The sequence below is a fragment of the Bos mutus genome, chromosome 24 (genome assembly GCF_027580195.1).
Source record: "Bos mutus isolate GX-2022 chromosome 24, NWIPB_WYAK_1.1, whole genome shotgun sequence".
NCBI lineage: Eukaryota > Metazoa > Chordata > Mammalia > Artiodactyla > Bovidae > Bos > Bos mutus.
In genome coordinates, this window is record NC_091640.1 from 23,081,138 (window position 1) to 23,097,123 (window position 15,986).

The window sequence follows — 15,986 nt, forward strand, 5'->3', positions numbered from 1 at the left end:
ATCATATTAATATGTTCAGGTATTTCTTATTTAATAATTATAATCACATGAATAAGAAAATTTTATGTCCTCTTCTTATATTACCTTGTATTAAATACATTTACCCTGAAGGGTATGCATTTCTTAATTTTCCAGTATAGATTATTTTTAAAATGTATTATTTTTATAGTCTAATGCCCTTGATCAATTAAAAATGAAAATATATAATGTTTTTATTGTAAATTATCTAGAATACAGATTTAATTAACTGTTAGACTTTGAAATATTTACTGTCAAAATGAAGTTATATATTATTTCTAAAGTCTCTAATTATACTTACTGTTCGATCTAAACATTTTATTCTAGTTTTTAATTTAATTAAACATTTTATGAAATCATCTTATTATAGATAATTTATCCTTTCTAGGAAAATTGAACAGTAAATCATTCTTTTCCAATATGACCAAGTGTACATCAGAAATACTTTATCAGCAATCAGAACAATATCCTTTTTTTATGATTCTTATTGAACTTTGCTTTTGGCTACCTTTATATTAACTGTTTTCAGCTATATTTATACACAATATCAGTCTGGATCCATTTTTTTTTCAGATACAGAAAAATGTGTGAAATGCTCAAAGTTTCAAATACAGGTACATATGTTTGAAAATTAGCTACTGAGCATAAGAAATAGCTTCTTTTCCATAACTATTTTTTGCTATATTTCCAGGATCATATTGAATCTTAGTTGCATAATAACCCCTAATACATGTTGTATTTATCTCTCCTTCTCTATGGTTTTGTTTCTTGGCTGTTTCCAGATTGCATGGTTTGTGGGCAGGCACTTTTGTAAGTTTCCTTACATAATTCTGCCACATAAACTTTCTTTTGACTTACATATCCTAGGAGACATTTTTATCATGACTAATGACAATAATCTAGCTTCTTAAATTTTTTTTGTGCAAATTAATATTACTGAACATACTCATTTTGCCTGTCTCCTAAGCCAGGGCTGTATCTCTAGATACTAATAGGAGAAAAAATTATATATTGATCTACTAATATCACTAACTGTATATTCTTATGGTAATGATAATTCATTTTTACAAAATAGCTACCTGAACTTGATAGGACTTTGTAAGGTAGGAATACATAAGTTCAATTGTATTAAATGAAAGCAAACCAACAAAAAACCCAAGTAGCTTCATTGTCAGTAATCATATGGCAGCCAAATCTGTGTAGGTGCCAAAAGCAATTGAAAGTGATTTAATCTTTGAAGTGCATTTACTAGAGACTTTAAATTAAAATAAAAATAGATCATAGACCCAAATCTCTCATCCTATGTTTTACTAAATGTAGAGACACTGATCTACTGCCATAAAACATGCTAAATCCTTCCAATTAATTGGTAAATACATTTCCAATATATATCATTTTGCATTAACATTTTGGAGACATTTTCTGCATTTTGGAGTAGAGATAGATACCAACTTTGAACATACTAATAGTGTCTGAAGCATCACCCATTCCCTCTTGAGAATGTCCTTTTTGAAGATCCTTCTCTTTGCCAAATTTAATTTTTGTTTTTGCAATTAAAGTATTCTCACCTTTTCCTAATACCACAAAGGTTTCTTCTGGCCTAATCTTTTGCCTTCTGGTATCTCTCGATTGAATCCTAATTAGAAAACATTTCTATTTTATGGAGTAATAATATATCATAGGGGAAGAAAAAAAACAAACACTGCTGCATTGCCAGCAAAACTGTACACACGACTCTATAATGAATTTAAGTCTAATGTTAAAAGCTAATATAAGTGTTCAACTAATGGGACATCACACTAAATGTAATTTGAAATGAAATGGTTTAGTGCTGTTAGGGCCCTAGACTGTTGGGTCAGAATTTAGTTCTCAATGCTAATGCTGGAATTGGCTAGTCATTGGTAAAATTAGCTAGATACCTACTGCAATTATAATGGTTCCCATTAAGATTATTTTCTATTTCTAACACATTGGCTCATAGAACATGCATGATTATGTTTATTGACTTTCTTTTTCTCCCTTATGCTACATAGCCAAGAAACTATACTTATACAACTAATCATTAAAACGTGTCATATTGTCTTAATAATATTACCAATAGATTTAGTGGTCATTTTATTTACTTTGCCTTTTTTGCAAATCTTTTCTGTGTTTTCACTCTGCAGGAAATGGTGGTCCTTTAATATTGGATTAACTTCTGAATGCCATTTGTTTTTACCTATCTGCAGTATATCATTCCTTGAAATATCTAGTCATTATACAACTTAAATTTTATCGCAATCTGATCTGACTAGAGATAAAATTGTAGGGTGTGTTCTGCTACTTATGAGCTCTTTTTAAAAATCCACATAAAATGACACATTTTAGGAATATGTAAAGGCTATCAAAAATAATTTTTTCAGCCATTGTTGAATTCTAGTGTCTTTTAGGTATTTTTTCCCTTTCATTTGTCTCTCTGTATAAACCTTCATTGGTGCATTGAATGTGTTTCCTTCAATATTTTTGAGTTGATTATATACATTAACAGAGTAGAGAAGAAGTGTGAATCATTCAGATATCACTTACATTTGAACTTAAATATATCTTTGTACTGAAGATTGAATGCAAGTATACTTAGCAGGTTGGAAAGTGACTTCAAAATTAATTGTGTAACGTTGTTTAAAAAAATCATGAATGCAGGAAGCTATCTTCCAGTCCTTAACTTTTCTGAAGTCTTTAACTATTGTCTGAATTCCACCTTCAGGAAACAGCTCTTCTCCAGTTGTGTTTTATCTCTTGCATTTTGTCACAGGCTAAAGCACAGTTGGCTTCCCAGAAAGGTGTCTTTAGTTAGGGTCCAATTAAAGGATAAAGTTTCAAAGCTCTTTCTTGCTAAAATAAAATCAAGTGGTGGAAATACAGGAACTAGTGAGAAAAGTCAGTGTTTTCAGTAGACAGAACAGTCTGCATATATACGTGTAAATGTACACATACACATGTAACTTGTGGTGTGAAACAGTAAGTTTACACGTATTACTCACATACAGAGCTGCCAATAATTGCATTCATTTAATTCCGAATGGAAAGCATATGCTACAGCTACCAGAAAGTAGAGCAGAAGCCAGGCAGACTCAGTTTTAAATTTCAGATTTAGTACTTCTTCTCTGTGCCTCTTTGGGCCACTTATTTATTTTTTTATTTTTTTCCCCTCCTGTTTAGATAATGATATACATGGCATGGTAAAATAAATAAATCAGTTAATATTCATGAAGTGCTTGATTTGTGGTCAACTTTTGAATAATGCTATTTCTCCTTTAGCCAGTCACTAGTCTTGTACCAGGTAGAAGGACAATCAGCATAGCTCCATCATTGTCCTAATTATAATTATGGATGTAATTTCCTCTGCTTGCCCCAATGCTTCCATGTTGAGAAAGAGAGGAAAAGTCATGACTGAGGCATTATTTTGTGTACATCTTATAAATGTCACAGTCTCTGACAGTCCACAGCATAACCAACAGCATATGGTTTGACCAGGCTGAAGGGAAGAACGGAAGTAAGCCAGGATCCCTTTGTTTACAACCTTTCCTGCTAGATGATGTTTCTGAGAATTTCAGTTATTTCTTTGCTTCTTCCCAAGTTCCAGTCTTACGTTAATTTTCAATTACTCTTCTGAAAAATTTTAAAACTGGCTCTCTTTAAATAATTTACTTTCAATATGAATAGAATATTCCTATTCAGGGATATTCATGGGCAGAGAAATCTGGTGGGCTACAGTCCATGGGTTGCAAAGAGTTGGACACGATTGAGTGACTGAACAGCAACATTCAGGGACATACTATAGAAAAATAATATATGAGCCAGAATGTCTGTATCCCTATTCTGACTTTAGAAAGGAAAAGTATTTATTTTTTTCAGGTCTTGTAACACTTAACCTTAAAACCTAGTCAGCATCATTTTTATCCTGTTCTTTTTTTATTAATATCTATAGGTTTGGTGCCTTTACTGCTAAGTGGGATATTTTAACTTGCACTGTTTGGGCTAGTTTGTTATGTCAACATTTTCAGAATTCTTGTCAGTTGAGAATAAGAGGAATGACAAAAAGTTGCAACCATTTTTACTGTCCAAAAAGAAAACAACAACAACAACACTAAATTAAAGTTTTGAGAGTTCCTAGCAATTCATCTACCCTCTATTTGGCTTAGGCCACAGTTTTTGAACATGTGAAATGAGCGGGCTATATTTCTATTTTCTTCCAACTCTGAAGGAATTACAGCAATTTTCACAGTACGTGTGGAGCCATTACTGTACTGGGAGACACAAGGAAAACAGTACCAAAGTGAACAAGTTGGCTGGCACAAGAAGTGTTCAGGGAAATGCCTCCTGCTCTTGATAAAGCAGATTGGCTGATGAACATAGCAGAGAGATAGAAGATTTTGGTTTTATTATTATCTAGAGAGCTCTCTTATAAATAATAATAATGATAGTAATAATCATGAAAAATATCTGTAGTCATTAGACTTCTTTTTTCCAAGTTTTTAAAATAGCAATCAAATAAGAAAGGGGATAAATCTCAAGTGTCGTCAGATTTTCACTGCTCTCCATTTTGTTAAAATTTTTGCAGTAATCTAAATCATGTGGTGAGCAGGCCATTACTAAATTTATAATGTGATTTGAAGCTGCAATGCAACAGATGTGACCAGGCCTCAAATTTCATTGTAAACATAAATGATCCTGTAACCATCAGTCTTGCTTGACTTATAGTCCTGTAGTCTGAGACACTACTGAAATAGCGGGTTATAGTTATTTCTGTGCTTAGTGTCAGGAAGGCCTTGATCTCTGAATATCATTTCCCTTCCCTATCACAATGCCTTAAGTTTATAATTAGAATTTAATTTCTTTGGATTAAACCATTGACTTCTATATCTTTATATGGACTTCACATATCCTTGGGCAAGAGAAGCTAGAGAATAAATTAGGCTGCTAGCAGTCATTGACATTTTGAGTGATCATTTTGTAAATGTGTTTGTCTCTCATATGTAGCTGGGTTTAGCTGAAGAACAGGTAGGCAAGAAATGTGTGACATGCCATAGATAAACTTACTAATGTCCCAAGTAGCACAATCACCCTGGTTTTTGTATGAGTCCTAGTGTGGCATCATGGGTAGTAGTCTTTGGCATGTATGGTATAGAAGTTGAGAACTCGTGTTAACGAGTGTGTGTGTGCTCAGTCACTTCAGTCATGTATGACTTTATGTGACCCCCACGGACTGCAGCCTGCCAGGCCCCTCCGTCCCTGGGATTCTCCATGCAAGAATACTGGAGTGGGTTGCCATGCCTTCCTCTAGGGATCGAACCTGTGTCTCTTGAGTCTCCTGCATTGGCAGGTGGGTTCTTTACCACTAGCGCCACCTGGGAAGCCCATGGTATCAAGATGAGGATGAAAAGCCTCTGCAAACCCCACCTGTTTCTTTTTATGAAATATTTGTAAAAGATGAGAGTATTGTTTCAAAATAGAAAGTATTAGATTAAAAACTATGAACATTAAGTAGATTTCTCAGTGGAGGAACTGCCTAGTCATGATTTACGGATAGAATATCAACATGCTGTGTTCCTGTGCCCTCCTCAGACTCCCTTTTACTATCGTGATTTCTTCCTTTTGCTAACACAGATCCAAGTGCATATATAGGGTGTTTCTGAAGCCAAGGATTAAAGAAAATATTCTCTGGGGCTTGGAATTAATTTTATGTCTGTAAACAATCTTCATGGACCTAATGTGAAAAAAAAAAGCAAAATAATACAGCAGTTAAACAGATATAAGTCCCTGTCTTTTTTATGCAGATGACATTGTTTATTTCTCTTTGTTATTACACCCTGAAATGGCTTAAATAAGCAACTGTTTGGGATATCAAATAGAAGTAGGAAAAAATTTTAATATTCCAAACTCAAATATATTTTATAGACATTTGTAAATATAGAACTCAGTGATTCTGTTATATATTGTCAGTGATCTAAAAATATATTTTATTATTTTAAAACTTACTCGGTTATAACTATTTTATGGTACTTTTGTGTGATTCCTCTTGTTTATTTTATCCAATTTACTTAATGCAATTTTTAAAGGTTACTTTCCATTTACAGTTACTACAAAATAGTGCTTATATTTTCCGTATTGTACAATATATCCTGGAGTCCATCTTATACCCAGTAGTTGGTGCCTCCCTTGCCCCTCATTCTCCCGTTTAGTAGCCACTAGTTTTTTTCTCTATGAGTCTGCTTCTTTTTTGTTATATTCAATAGTTTGTTGTATATTTTAGATTCCACACATACGTGATATCACACAGTATTTGTCTTTCTCTGTCTGACTTATTTCACTTAATGCCCTCCGAGTCCATCCATGTTGCTGAAAATAGCAAAATTTTCCTTCTTTTTTTCCCCTTTTATTTATACCTAGTGTCAAAGTTAAAAAAAAAAATGGTGACGTCCCTAATGGTGAGGGGCCATATCCATCTCTCATATTACTGTATAGTTTCAGCTTAGTAAAAGGACCATCTCATGGTTTTCCATAAACGCTTGTTGAAGGAAAAATTTCAACTTGTCTCTGTGAAGTCCTTGAATTTTTGATACCAACTAAGTAGTATAAAGATGTTGCTATAAATGGAGATAATGAAATAAGATCAGAACTGTGGCCCGTGGCTGTAAAGACCCTGCGCTACTCCGTTTGTGTTGACTTGAACAGCACCCAGGATTTCTGCAGTTTTGCAGGCTCTGAATAAGGTAGCAAAGTTATTTAACCCATGTGCCCCCCTCCCTTTGTTTTTCAGGGAAAGTTTTGATGCTCCATTTAATTATGCTATTGTCTTTGAGGCAAGGTATAAACACATCACTTACATTTTCATACATTGGTTTATTTCTTATCAGATACACAGCCATATCCACATATCCCCTCCCCAAGTATAGAGGTTTTATGAAGGTGATTGCTGAGTATTGAAAACAGCTATCAAATTTAAACATGGTACACTTAATATTGGGCTTCCCTGGTGGCTCAGACGGTAAAGAATCCACCTGCGATGTGGGAGACCTGGGTTTGGTCCCTAGGTTGGGAAGATCCCCTGGAGGAGGGCATGTCAACCCACTCCAGTATTCTTGCCTGGAGAATCCCCATGGACAGAGGAGCATGGCAGGCTACAGTCCATGGGGTCACAAAGAGTCAGACACAACTGAGTGACTAAGCACAGAAGCACAGACACATAACTTTAGAGCTTCCTTGGCAGTTTAGACAGTAAAGAATCTGCCTGCAATGCAGGAGACCTAGGTTCCATCCCTGGGTTGGGAAGATTCTCCTGGAGAAGGGAATGGCAACCCACTCCAGTATTCTTGCCTGGAGAATTCCGTGGACAGAGGAGCCTGGTGGGCTATAGTCCATGGGGTCACAAAGAGTCAGACACAACTGAGTGACTAAACACACACACACACACAAAATGTTAAACCTAACTTTCATGTAGGAATACTCATTATTTTTGATAACTCAAAATTACTCAGACTAAGCGTAAGCAGTCAGATGCATAAAACCAACTCAGAAGTAAAAAGTAAATCAGTGGCCTGCAAATTAGAGTTATTAAATAACAATCCTAAAACAGAATAATAATGTTCATTCATTTGTCAGAATTGATTTATTTCTTATACAGCTCTACTGAGAATTAGCCCAGGTGGGCAGAGTAAGAGTGCAAATCCTTTATACTCAAATTTTCTTTTATGTAGTTGAGACCGTCAAAATATTTAAGAACTCATCCAAACCAGTTTATCATCAACTAATGTCACAAATTCTGTCATTGATACTTTTTGTGTTATTGTGAATAGATATATTCCTTGAAAAGGAATTAACCCTTTGGGAAAACATCATTAGTTCTTTATGTCCAGCTTGATAAATTGCTACTTCAGTGCACCCTTGTGGTGAAAATGTGCCAATGCAGCTTTTCAAACTGCCCAGGACAAATAATGCTTTCTAGTGGATGATTTGGAGAAGGCAATGGCACCCCACTCCAGTACTCTTGCCTGGAAAATCCCATGGATGGAGGAGCCTGGTGGGCTGCAGTCCATGGGGTCGTGAAGAGTCGGACACGACTGAGCGACTTCACTTTCACTTTTCACTTTCATGCATTGGAGAAGGAAATGGCAACCCACTCCAGTGTTCTTGCCTGGAGAATCCCAGGGACAGGGAAGCCTGGTGGGCTGCCATCTCTGGGGTCGCACAGAGTCGGACACGACTGAAGTGACTTAGCAGCAGCAGCAGCAGGCAAGTTTTATGCATGCAGTTTTTGCATGTGTTAATTGTAGGGTTGTTTTGAGGCTCATAAGTATTTATGTATGTAAAGGTGTAAATGTAATCATTGGTCCCAACATGATATTTTATGTACACATTTTTATATTTAGAGACATGATATTCTCTAAAAATTCAAAATTGTTTGTGAGGTGACAGATGCCTAAACGCCTTTTTGTCTACTAACTAGATGTCGAGCAGCCTCTTTGTTTGTATCATCTATGTCCTCAGTGGCCCGTGGAAAACATCCCCCCGTGTTTTCATTCATGACTTTTCCAGAATTGAAAGTACTATTCACTAACTTCATCTGCAGCAGTTTTACTCATTTTGTAAGTAACAAGTGTCATCCTTTTCCTGTTTTTTTTTTTTTTTTTTTTCCTCTGTTCATCTGCTCTTCTCCTCCCCCTCCCCTCCCCCTCATTTTCTGGGAATGTCCTCTGCCATAACACAGCCGTGGTTGAGCATGGCTCTGCTCCTTGGCCCTAGCAATCAGAAAGGAGGTGAATAGTGAAAAAATGGATTCCAAGAATTGGAATTCAGAACAAATTTTTTTTTTAGTATTTGGTGTTCAAATATTTTTAGGCATTCCTGGGCACTGTGATTTGGTATATGAAATGTATCCATTGATTTGCACAGTTATTTGTACAGTCTAAAGCAGCATTTCTCAGTAGGGCACTACAGACTTCGGGACCAGATAGATGGCATTGCCCCAGGTACTCCAAGATTTATCCTTAACCCCTGAGTGCTAAGTTCCAGCAACACAGTTCTAGTTATTCCTTGTTTTCAAAAGTCACCCTGGTGTGCCTGACACACAGTGAGGCCAAAGAAACCAAAATGCTGGAGCAGAGAAAGTTTTATTGCAGGACCACACAAGGAGACGAGTGGTTGGTGCCCTAAATCCTCTGAACTCCTCACAGACTCTGCACATTGCATATGAAGCAGAGATACACTTTGCTGACAAAGGTCCCTAAAGTCAAAGCTATGGTTTTCCCAGTTGTCATGTGTGGATGTGAGAGTTGGACCATCAAGAACGCTGAGCACCGAAGAATTGATGCTTTTGAACTGTGGTATTGGAGACTCTTGACAGTGCATTGGACTGCAAGGAAATCAAACCCGTCAGTCCTAAAGGAAATCAGTCCTGAATATTCATTGGAAGGACTGATGCTGAAGCTGAAGCTCCAATCCTTTGGCCACCTGATGCAAAGAACTGACTCATTGGAAAAGACCCTGATGCTGGGAAAGACTGAGGGCGGGAAGAGAAGGGTGTGACAGAGGATGAGATGGAGGGGTGGCATCACTGACTCAATGGACTTGAGTCTGAGCAAAGTCAGGGAGATGGTGAAGGACAGGGAGGCCGGCATGCTGCGGTCCATGGGGTCTCAAAGAGTTGGACACGACTGAGCGACTGAGCAACAACATGAGGGTTGTGTGACTCACGGCTCTCCTTAGTAAAGTGAAGCCTAAGCGTCTCCATTTTTCTTGTTTCTCCTAAGATGGCTAAATCTTGACTGTTTTGGGTGACTGTGGCAGCAATATTCTTGACTACGTGTTTTAAAAGAAGTACTACCGTCCCTCTGTGGGGCTTAGTAAGGGTAAACTTAAACCAAGGAAGCTGAAACAGGAACCCATGAGAACTTGACCATGCCACTGAATTTTGGACCAAAAAAAAGTGGAATTCAACTTGTTCTTCCCTAAGCCCCAGCAAAAACACTAATATATCACAGAAGATAGAGGAAGTCAATTTCCCCACACTTCCATGTGTGCAATTCTATATTTAATGAAGCTATTCATGCTGCAAGTCACTGAATAAACATTTGCTGTGTGGAGTCATTTTATTTACATGCAACAGTTAGGGATTCTCTTTATTTTACTTTTAGGAGCCATGTATGGAGAAAAACTTTTTTAGTGTCCATCTGCTCACTTTTTTTTTCATCTAATATAAAGATTCTCTGTTATGACAATCTGTTCCTTAATAGCCAGATATTCTAACAGAAGAAGAAACACAAAAACATTACCCACAACTTTGGAAATATAATTCCAGTTTATTGGACTCTCTTTTTGCTGTAGTCACATTTGCGCAGTTCATGGCTATTTTAATTATTGCAAAATACAACTCCAAGTTAAAGCTGTTCATCATTATCATAAAGATGAAAATAGAAAATAAAGTTCTTTTCTGCAAAGCAGTATAGCTAAATTTTAAGTGTCATCAGTGAAGCAAAAACTATTTCTTATAAAAATGAATTAGCTATAATTGACTTAGATAATTTCTATTTCTTGTTTGCCTGCATCCTGATTTGCTAATGTACGGTGATGTCATGCTCAGCTCATGCGATGTGGCCCTGGAAGGGTGTTACCTCTCTCTTTTCCTCCTCTGGTTTCTTTTCATCATATAGCATATTTCTGTGCCTCTGCCCAAGTTCACTGCCTTTGCCTCTTTCTTTGCCCTTGTACCCTTTCCCTAGCCCTGGAGGCTAGACTGCACTTGATTCCATTTTTATTCCCCTCGCCCTTCATCTGAAACATTTGCCTCAGAGTTCCAACTTGCTTTTAGCTGTCTAAAGTTTGACCTGAACTGTCTAAGAATAGTCTTGCCCGCTTTAGACCTCCTTTGAATTTGCAGCCTTCCTTTTAAACTCGACCACATAACCACCATCTTCTCTCAACACCACAGCAAATGTCTTTGCACCGACAGACTGTATTCCTGTGCTTTAGACTAGTATTTTTCACATTATGTGTCATGACCCATTCGTGGATTTTCAGGTGAATGTAGTGAGTTGTGATAACTTTTAAAAAAAAGAAATAGAGAACATAAATGATATGTTTTACTGTAGAAATGTGTATATGTGCTAGCTTAGGATGTAAAATACATTTCTGCCTGTGCTGTTGGTCTAAAAAGTTGGAAAACATTGCTTTCAGTGAGCACTGTGATTTCAGATTGCCTGCAGATGCCCAGTAATCACTTCCACCTACCCTGCTTCTCGCTTCTGCTCTTGATATATTCTTAGATCTTCCTGGCACAACAGTTTGTTCCACATTTAAAATTATCTTTGGGCTCTAACCCATATTTTCATTCATCTCAGTTAAATGTACCCTACAAGGTTTCCAGATTTAACAAATAAAGATACAGAATGCTCAGTTGTATTTGAATTTCAGATTAGCAATAATTTTAATATGTTATTCCCAATATCACATGTTTATCTGGAATTCACATTTAATTGTGAGTGTTGTATTTTATCTAGGAACCTTTGTGTGCTAAGTTGCTTCAGTCATGTCTGACTTTGTGCAGCCCTATGGGCTGTAGCCCCCCAGGCTCCTCTGTCCACGGGATTCTCCAGGCCAAGATACTGGAGTGGGTTGCTGTGTCCTCCTCCAGGGGCTCTTCCCAACCCAGGGATTGAACCTGCATCTCTTGTGTCTCCTGTTTTGGCAGGAGGGTTCTTTACCAATAGCACCACCTGGGAAGCCCCTTGGAATCTTAATCATATTTAAAAATCAACTCAAGATATTCCTGACTGGGGCACCCCTTAACTAAATGAAAAAGACAAGAGGACCTGATAAATGGGTGTGATGACTGAATATAGAAAATGATCAGAGAAGAACAAAGGGAATAGTAGGCACTGATATAAACTGAAAAAGGCATATTGGAGTAATTGATGAATACTGGAGTGGGTAGCCTATCCCTTCTCCAGCAGCTCTTCCCAATTCAGGAATCAAACTGGGGTCTCCTGCATTGCAGGCAGATTCTTTACCAACTGAGCTGTCAGGGAAGCCCCAGCAACAGTACCAGAGTGTAGCAAAATCAGTACTATGGGATTGATAAGAACCCAACCAAAAAGTTGAGCACCCACCACCAGGGGGCAGTAGAAAGTTCGAGGGGGCTAAAGTGCAAACCTGGCAGCATCCTAGTTTTGATATTGAAGATGTTAAGGCCCAGGTGTTCAGTTGGTTAACAGATGTATAGAGGTCAAATAGATACAGTGTAATGGGAAGTCTTGCTGAAATGGCAGTTAGGATTTGGAAGCAAAAATTGCCGAGGGTCAGAGTAAATGCAAATTTGATCAGACAACCTAAATGTCTGCCTTTTTGTTTAACTGATTATGTTGCTATGAATACACTTTTTACCTGAGAGCATTTATGATGAATCCTGATCAAAGCATTTTTTGGAATCACATTAAAATTAGCCAAAAAATTAACAACAAGTGATTATAATGATTTCCTATTTGTTGTTCAGTAGCTCAGTCCTTTCTGACTCTTTGAGACCCTATGGACTGCAGTACACCAGGCTTCCCTTTCCTTCACTATCTCCCAGAGTTTGCTCAAGCTCATGTCCACTGAGTCAATGATGTTGTCAACCATCTCATCCTCTGTTGCCCCCTTCTCCTCCTGCCCTCAATCTTCCCAACATCAGGGTCTTTTCCAGTGAGTTGACTCTTCATATCAAGTGGCCAAAGTATTGGAGCTTCAGCTTCAGCATCAGTCCTTCCAATGAATATTCAGGATTGATTTCCTTTAGGATTGACTGGTTTGATCTCCTTGCTGTCCAAGGGACTCTCAAGAGTCTTCTCCATATTGCAGTTCGAAAACATCAATTCTTTGATGCTCAGCCTTCTTGATGGTCAAACTCTCACATCCATACATGACTACTAGAAAAACCATAGCTTTAACTATAGGGACCTTTGTTAACAAAGTGATGTCTCTGCCTTTTACTACACTACCTAGGTTTGGCATAGCTTTTCTTCAAAGGACCAAACATTGTTTGAGTTCATGGAGGCACTCACTGTCCACAGCGATTTTGGAGCCCAGGAAAATAAAGTCTGCTACTGTTTGCATTTTTGCTCCATCTATTTGCCATGAAGTGATGGGACCAGATGCCATGATCTTCAGTTTTTGCATGTTGAGTTTAAAGCCAACTTTTTCATTCTCTTGTTTCACCTTCATCAAGAGGCTCTTTAGTTCCTCTTCACTTTCTTCCATTAGGAATGTGTCATCTGCATATCTTATGTTATTAATATTTCTCCCAGCAATCTTGATTCCAGCTTGAACTTCATGCAGTCTGGCATTTCACATGTTGAACTCTGCAAAAAGTTAAATAAGCAGGGTGACAGTATACAGCCTTGATGTACTACTTTCCCAACTTTGAGCCAGTCCATTGTTCCATGTCCAGTTCTTGACCTGCATACAGGTTTCTCAGGAGACAGGTAAGGTGGTCTGGTATTCCCAATGCTTGAAGAATTTTCCAGTTGGTTGTGATCCATAGAGTCAAAAGTTTTAGCATAGTCAATGAAGCAGAAGTCGATGTTTTTCTGGAATTCCCTTGCTTTTTCTATGATCCAAGGGAATGTTGGCAATTTGATCTCTGGTTCCTCTGCCTTTTATAAATCTAGCTTGTACATCTGGAAGTTCCATCATGTCTGGATTGTGAAACAGTTACCAACAGTTGGTTTCAATTATTTAATATGGCCAAGAGTATTAGTGGTATAGAACCATACCTAGCAGTATTCAGGGATAATTTTAGTGCCTATGCCTTTAATAGATATTTGTTCAAGGTTTAGGTGAAAAATGTCTTCACCTATGTAAGACTGTTTCCATGTGCCACTCCCCTGATTCAGAAGTTCCTCTGTAGAAGTATAATGATGTTCACTGCTTATCTTTTCTCTTGCATGAACTGAGTAAAAGAAAACTCAAATAAATGTAAGAAAGCCATTGGTTAGACTTTATACTTTCATACCACATCTGTAAAAGTATCTGGGCCAAAAGCTATAGTGTTGGTAAGCTTTATATGTATATGCCATATGTGTGTATATATACATGTATGTTTTTTTCCTAATTCCCTCTCTTTAGATGTATTCAAAAATATACAGTGTGTAAACCAGATAGAGTGGCCCTTATTGAACTGGAGATAATGCCCATAAATAAGATTTTCCTTACTCAGATAGGGATCTCTCTGGACTGTGGTGTCTTTTTGAATCAGGACACATGAGGTCCTGATCCATATGAGTATTTGGATTTATAGACTCTATTCAATTACATTTTAATTTTATTAGTTTTAAAAAATAAATTTTCTGCATCTTCATTATGCAGTTATGTACATTGCAAGTGGTATGTGATAAAACATCATAATGAATGAAGTGAATGAAAGTCACTCAGTCATGTCCGACTCTGTGACTATGCAGTCAATGGAATTCTCCAGGCCAGAATACTGGAGTGGGTACCCTTTCCCTTCTCCAGGGGATCTTCCCATCCCAGGGATCGAACCCAGGTCTCCTGCATTACAGGAGGACTCTTTACCAGCTGAGCCACAAGGGAAGTCTAAGAACACTGGAGTGGGCAGCCTATCCCTTCTCCAGGAGATCTTCCCAACATTGCAGGTGGATTCTTTACCAACCGAGCTATCAGGGAAGCCCCAAATACCACAATATTAAACATTAAATACCACAATAGGGTTATGATAAATGTCATTATGAGACTGTTTCTTTATACGTGATCTCAAGAGTTTCACAGCAGAGAATGTTAAATATTGGGCCCCAAAGGCGAGTTCTTCCATGGGTTTACTGTATGATACTTTGCAAAAAAAAAAAAAAAAATTCTAATGTTACTATTCCAGTGAAATAAAGGTGTTATTTCTTTTTTAAAAATTCACTTTATAAAGCTAATGTGGTGAAGGTAATTTCAAAAGTAGTGCGATTAAACCAACTTTATTTTGCTCTAAAATTCAGTGTCTGAAATGGAGCACACTGTTTACAAAGGCATCAAGCTGTGGAGTAATGTTACTTAACAATGAAATTCAGTACTTGCCTACTGTTTTTCCAAATTATTAACATTTAGTAGCAGCAGCAGCAGCACTAATTCTGATTATTTTTGCTAAGACCTTAGTGAACTTAGGACAAAATGGTGTGATTCTGGTTGATAACTCTTATGATTTTAGCATTTTTTGTTTGCTAATGCTCATGATTTACCCATGTCAAGCAATGTCTCTATTTTAGTGCATGTGTTAGGTTCAAATCTTAGACCAACAATAGCTTCTCTGCTGGTGAATGTCTTGGAACAATTATAGTCTTATTCCTTTAGAAATAGGTTATTTACACTCCTTCTTGTGTGTGTGTGTGTTGCTCAGTCGTGTCAGACTCTTTGTGACCCCATGAGCTGTAGCCTGCCAGGCTTCTCTGTCCATGAAATTCTCCAGGAAAGAATACTGGAGTGGATTACCATTCCCTTCTCAAGAGGGTCTTCCCGACCCAGGGATCAAACCCTGTCTCTTGCATCGCAGGCAGATTCTTTACCATTTGAGCCACAGGGAAGAAGAACTCCTTCTTGTGCATTCTATTAAAAATGGACCTCCTCTGCATTTAGTTGCTGGCTGTTAAAATATTACAGCATTATGACAAAGCCATTACTTTAGCCTCAGTTCTGTTGGAACAGAACAGATGGCCAGTTAATTTCCTCCAGGTGGAGCTCTGTATTGTTACTGCAGTCTGATGTGTTTCTTGTGGAACTCTGTAACCTGAGACAAGGTACAGAGCCCTTGACTGGCCCTTATATTCAAAAGGGTCACCGCAAACCAGTCGGAGCATTTTATACTTTAAAGAACCTCACTCCAGGGAACATTATAAACATTTTAGTATAATTAACCTATGCTGTGAGGTTAATATTCCAACTCTTACGGATGAGACAGT

At 37.5% G+C, this 15,986-nt stretch overlaps 1 protein-coding gene across 4 annotated transcripts in view; it reads left to right on the plus strand.

Moving 5' to 3' along the window:
* Nucleotides 1–15,986, plus strand: part of NOL4 (nucleolar protein 4) — a 458,026-nt gene that overhangs the window by 119,057 nt on the left and 322,983 nt on the right. Inside the window, exon 3 of one of the 4 annotated variants that reach the window (XM_070361672.1) lies at nucleotides 570–632. The exons of the other annotated variants lie outside the window; for them this stretch is intronic. Coding sequence (XP_070217773.1) covers nucleotides 570–632 — 63 coding nt within the window. The remainder of the gene's footprint in view (nucleotides 1–569; nucleotides 633–15,986) is intronic. 4 annotated transcript variants of the gene reach the window in all.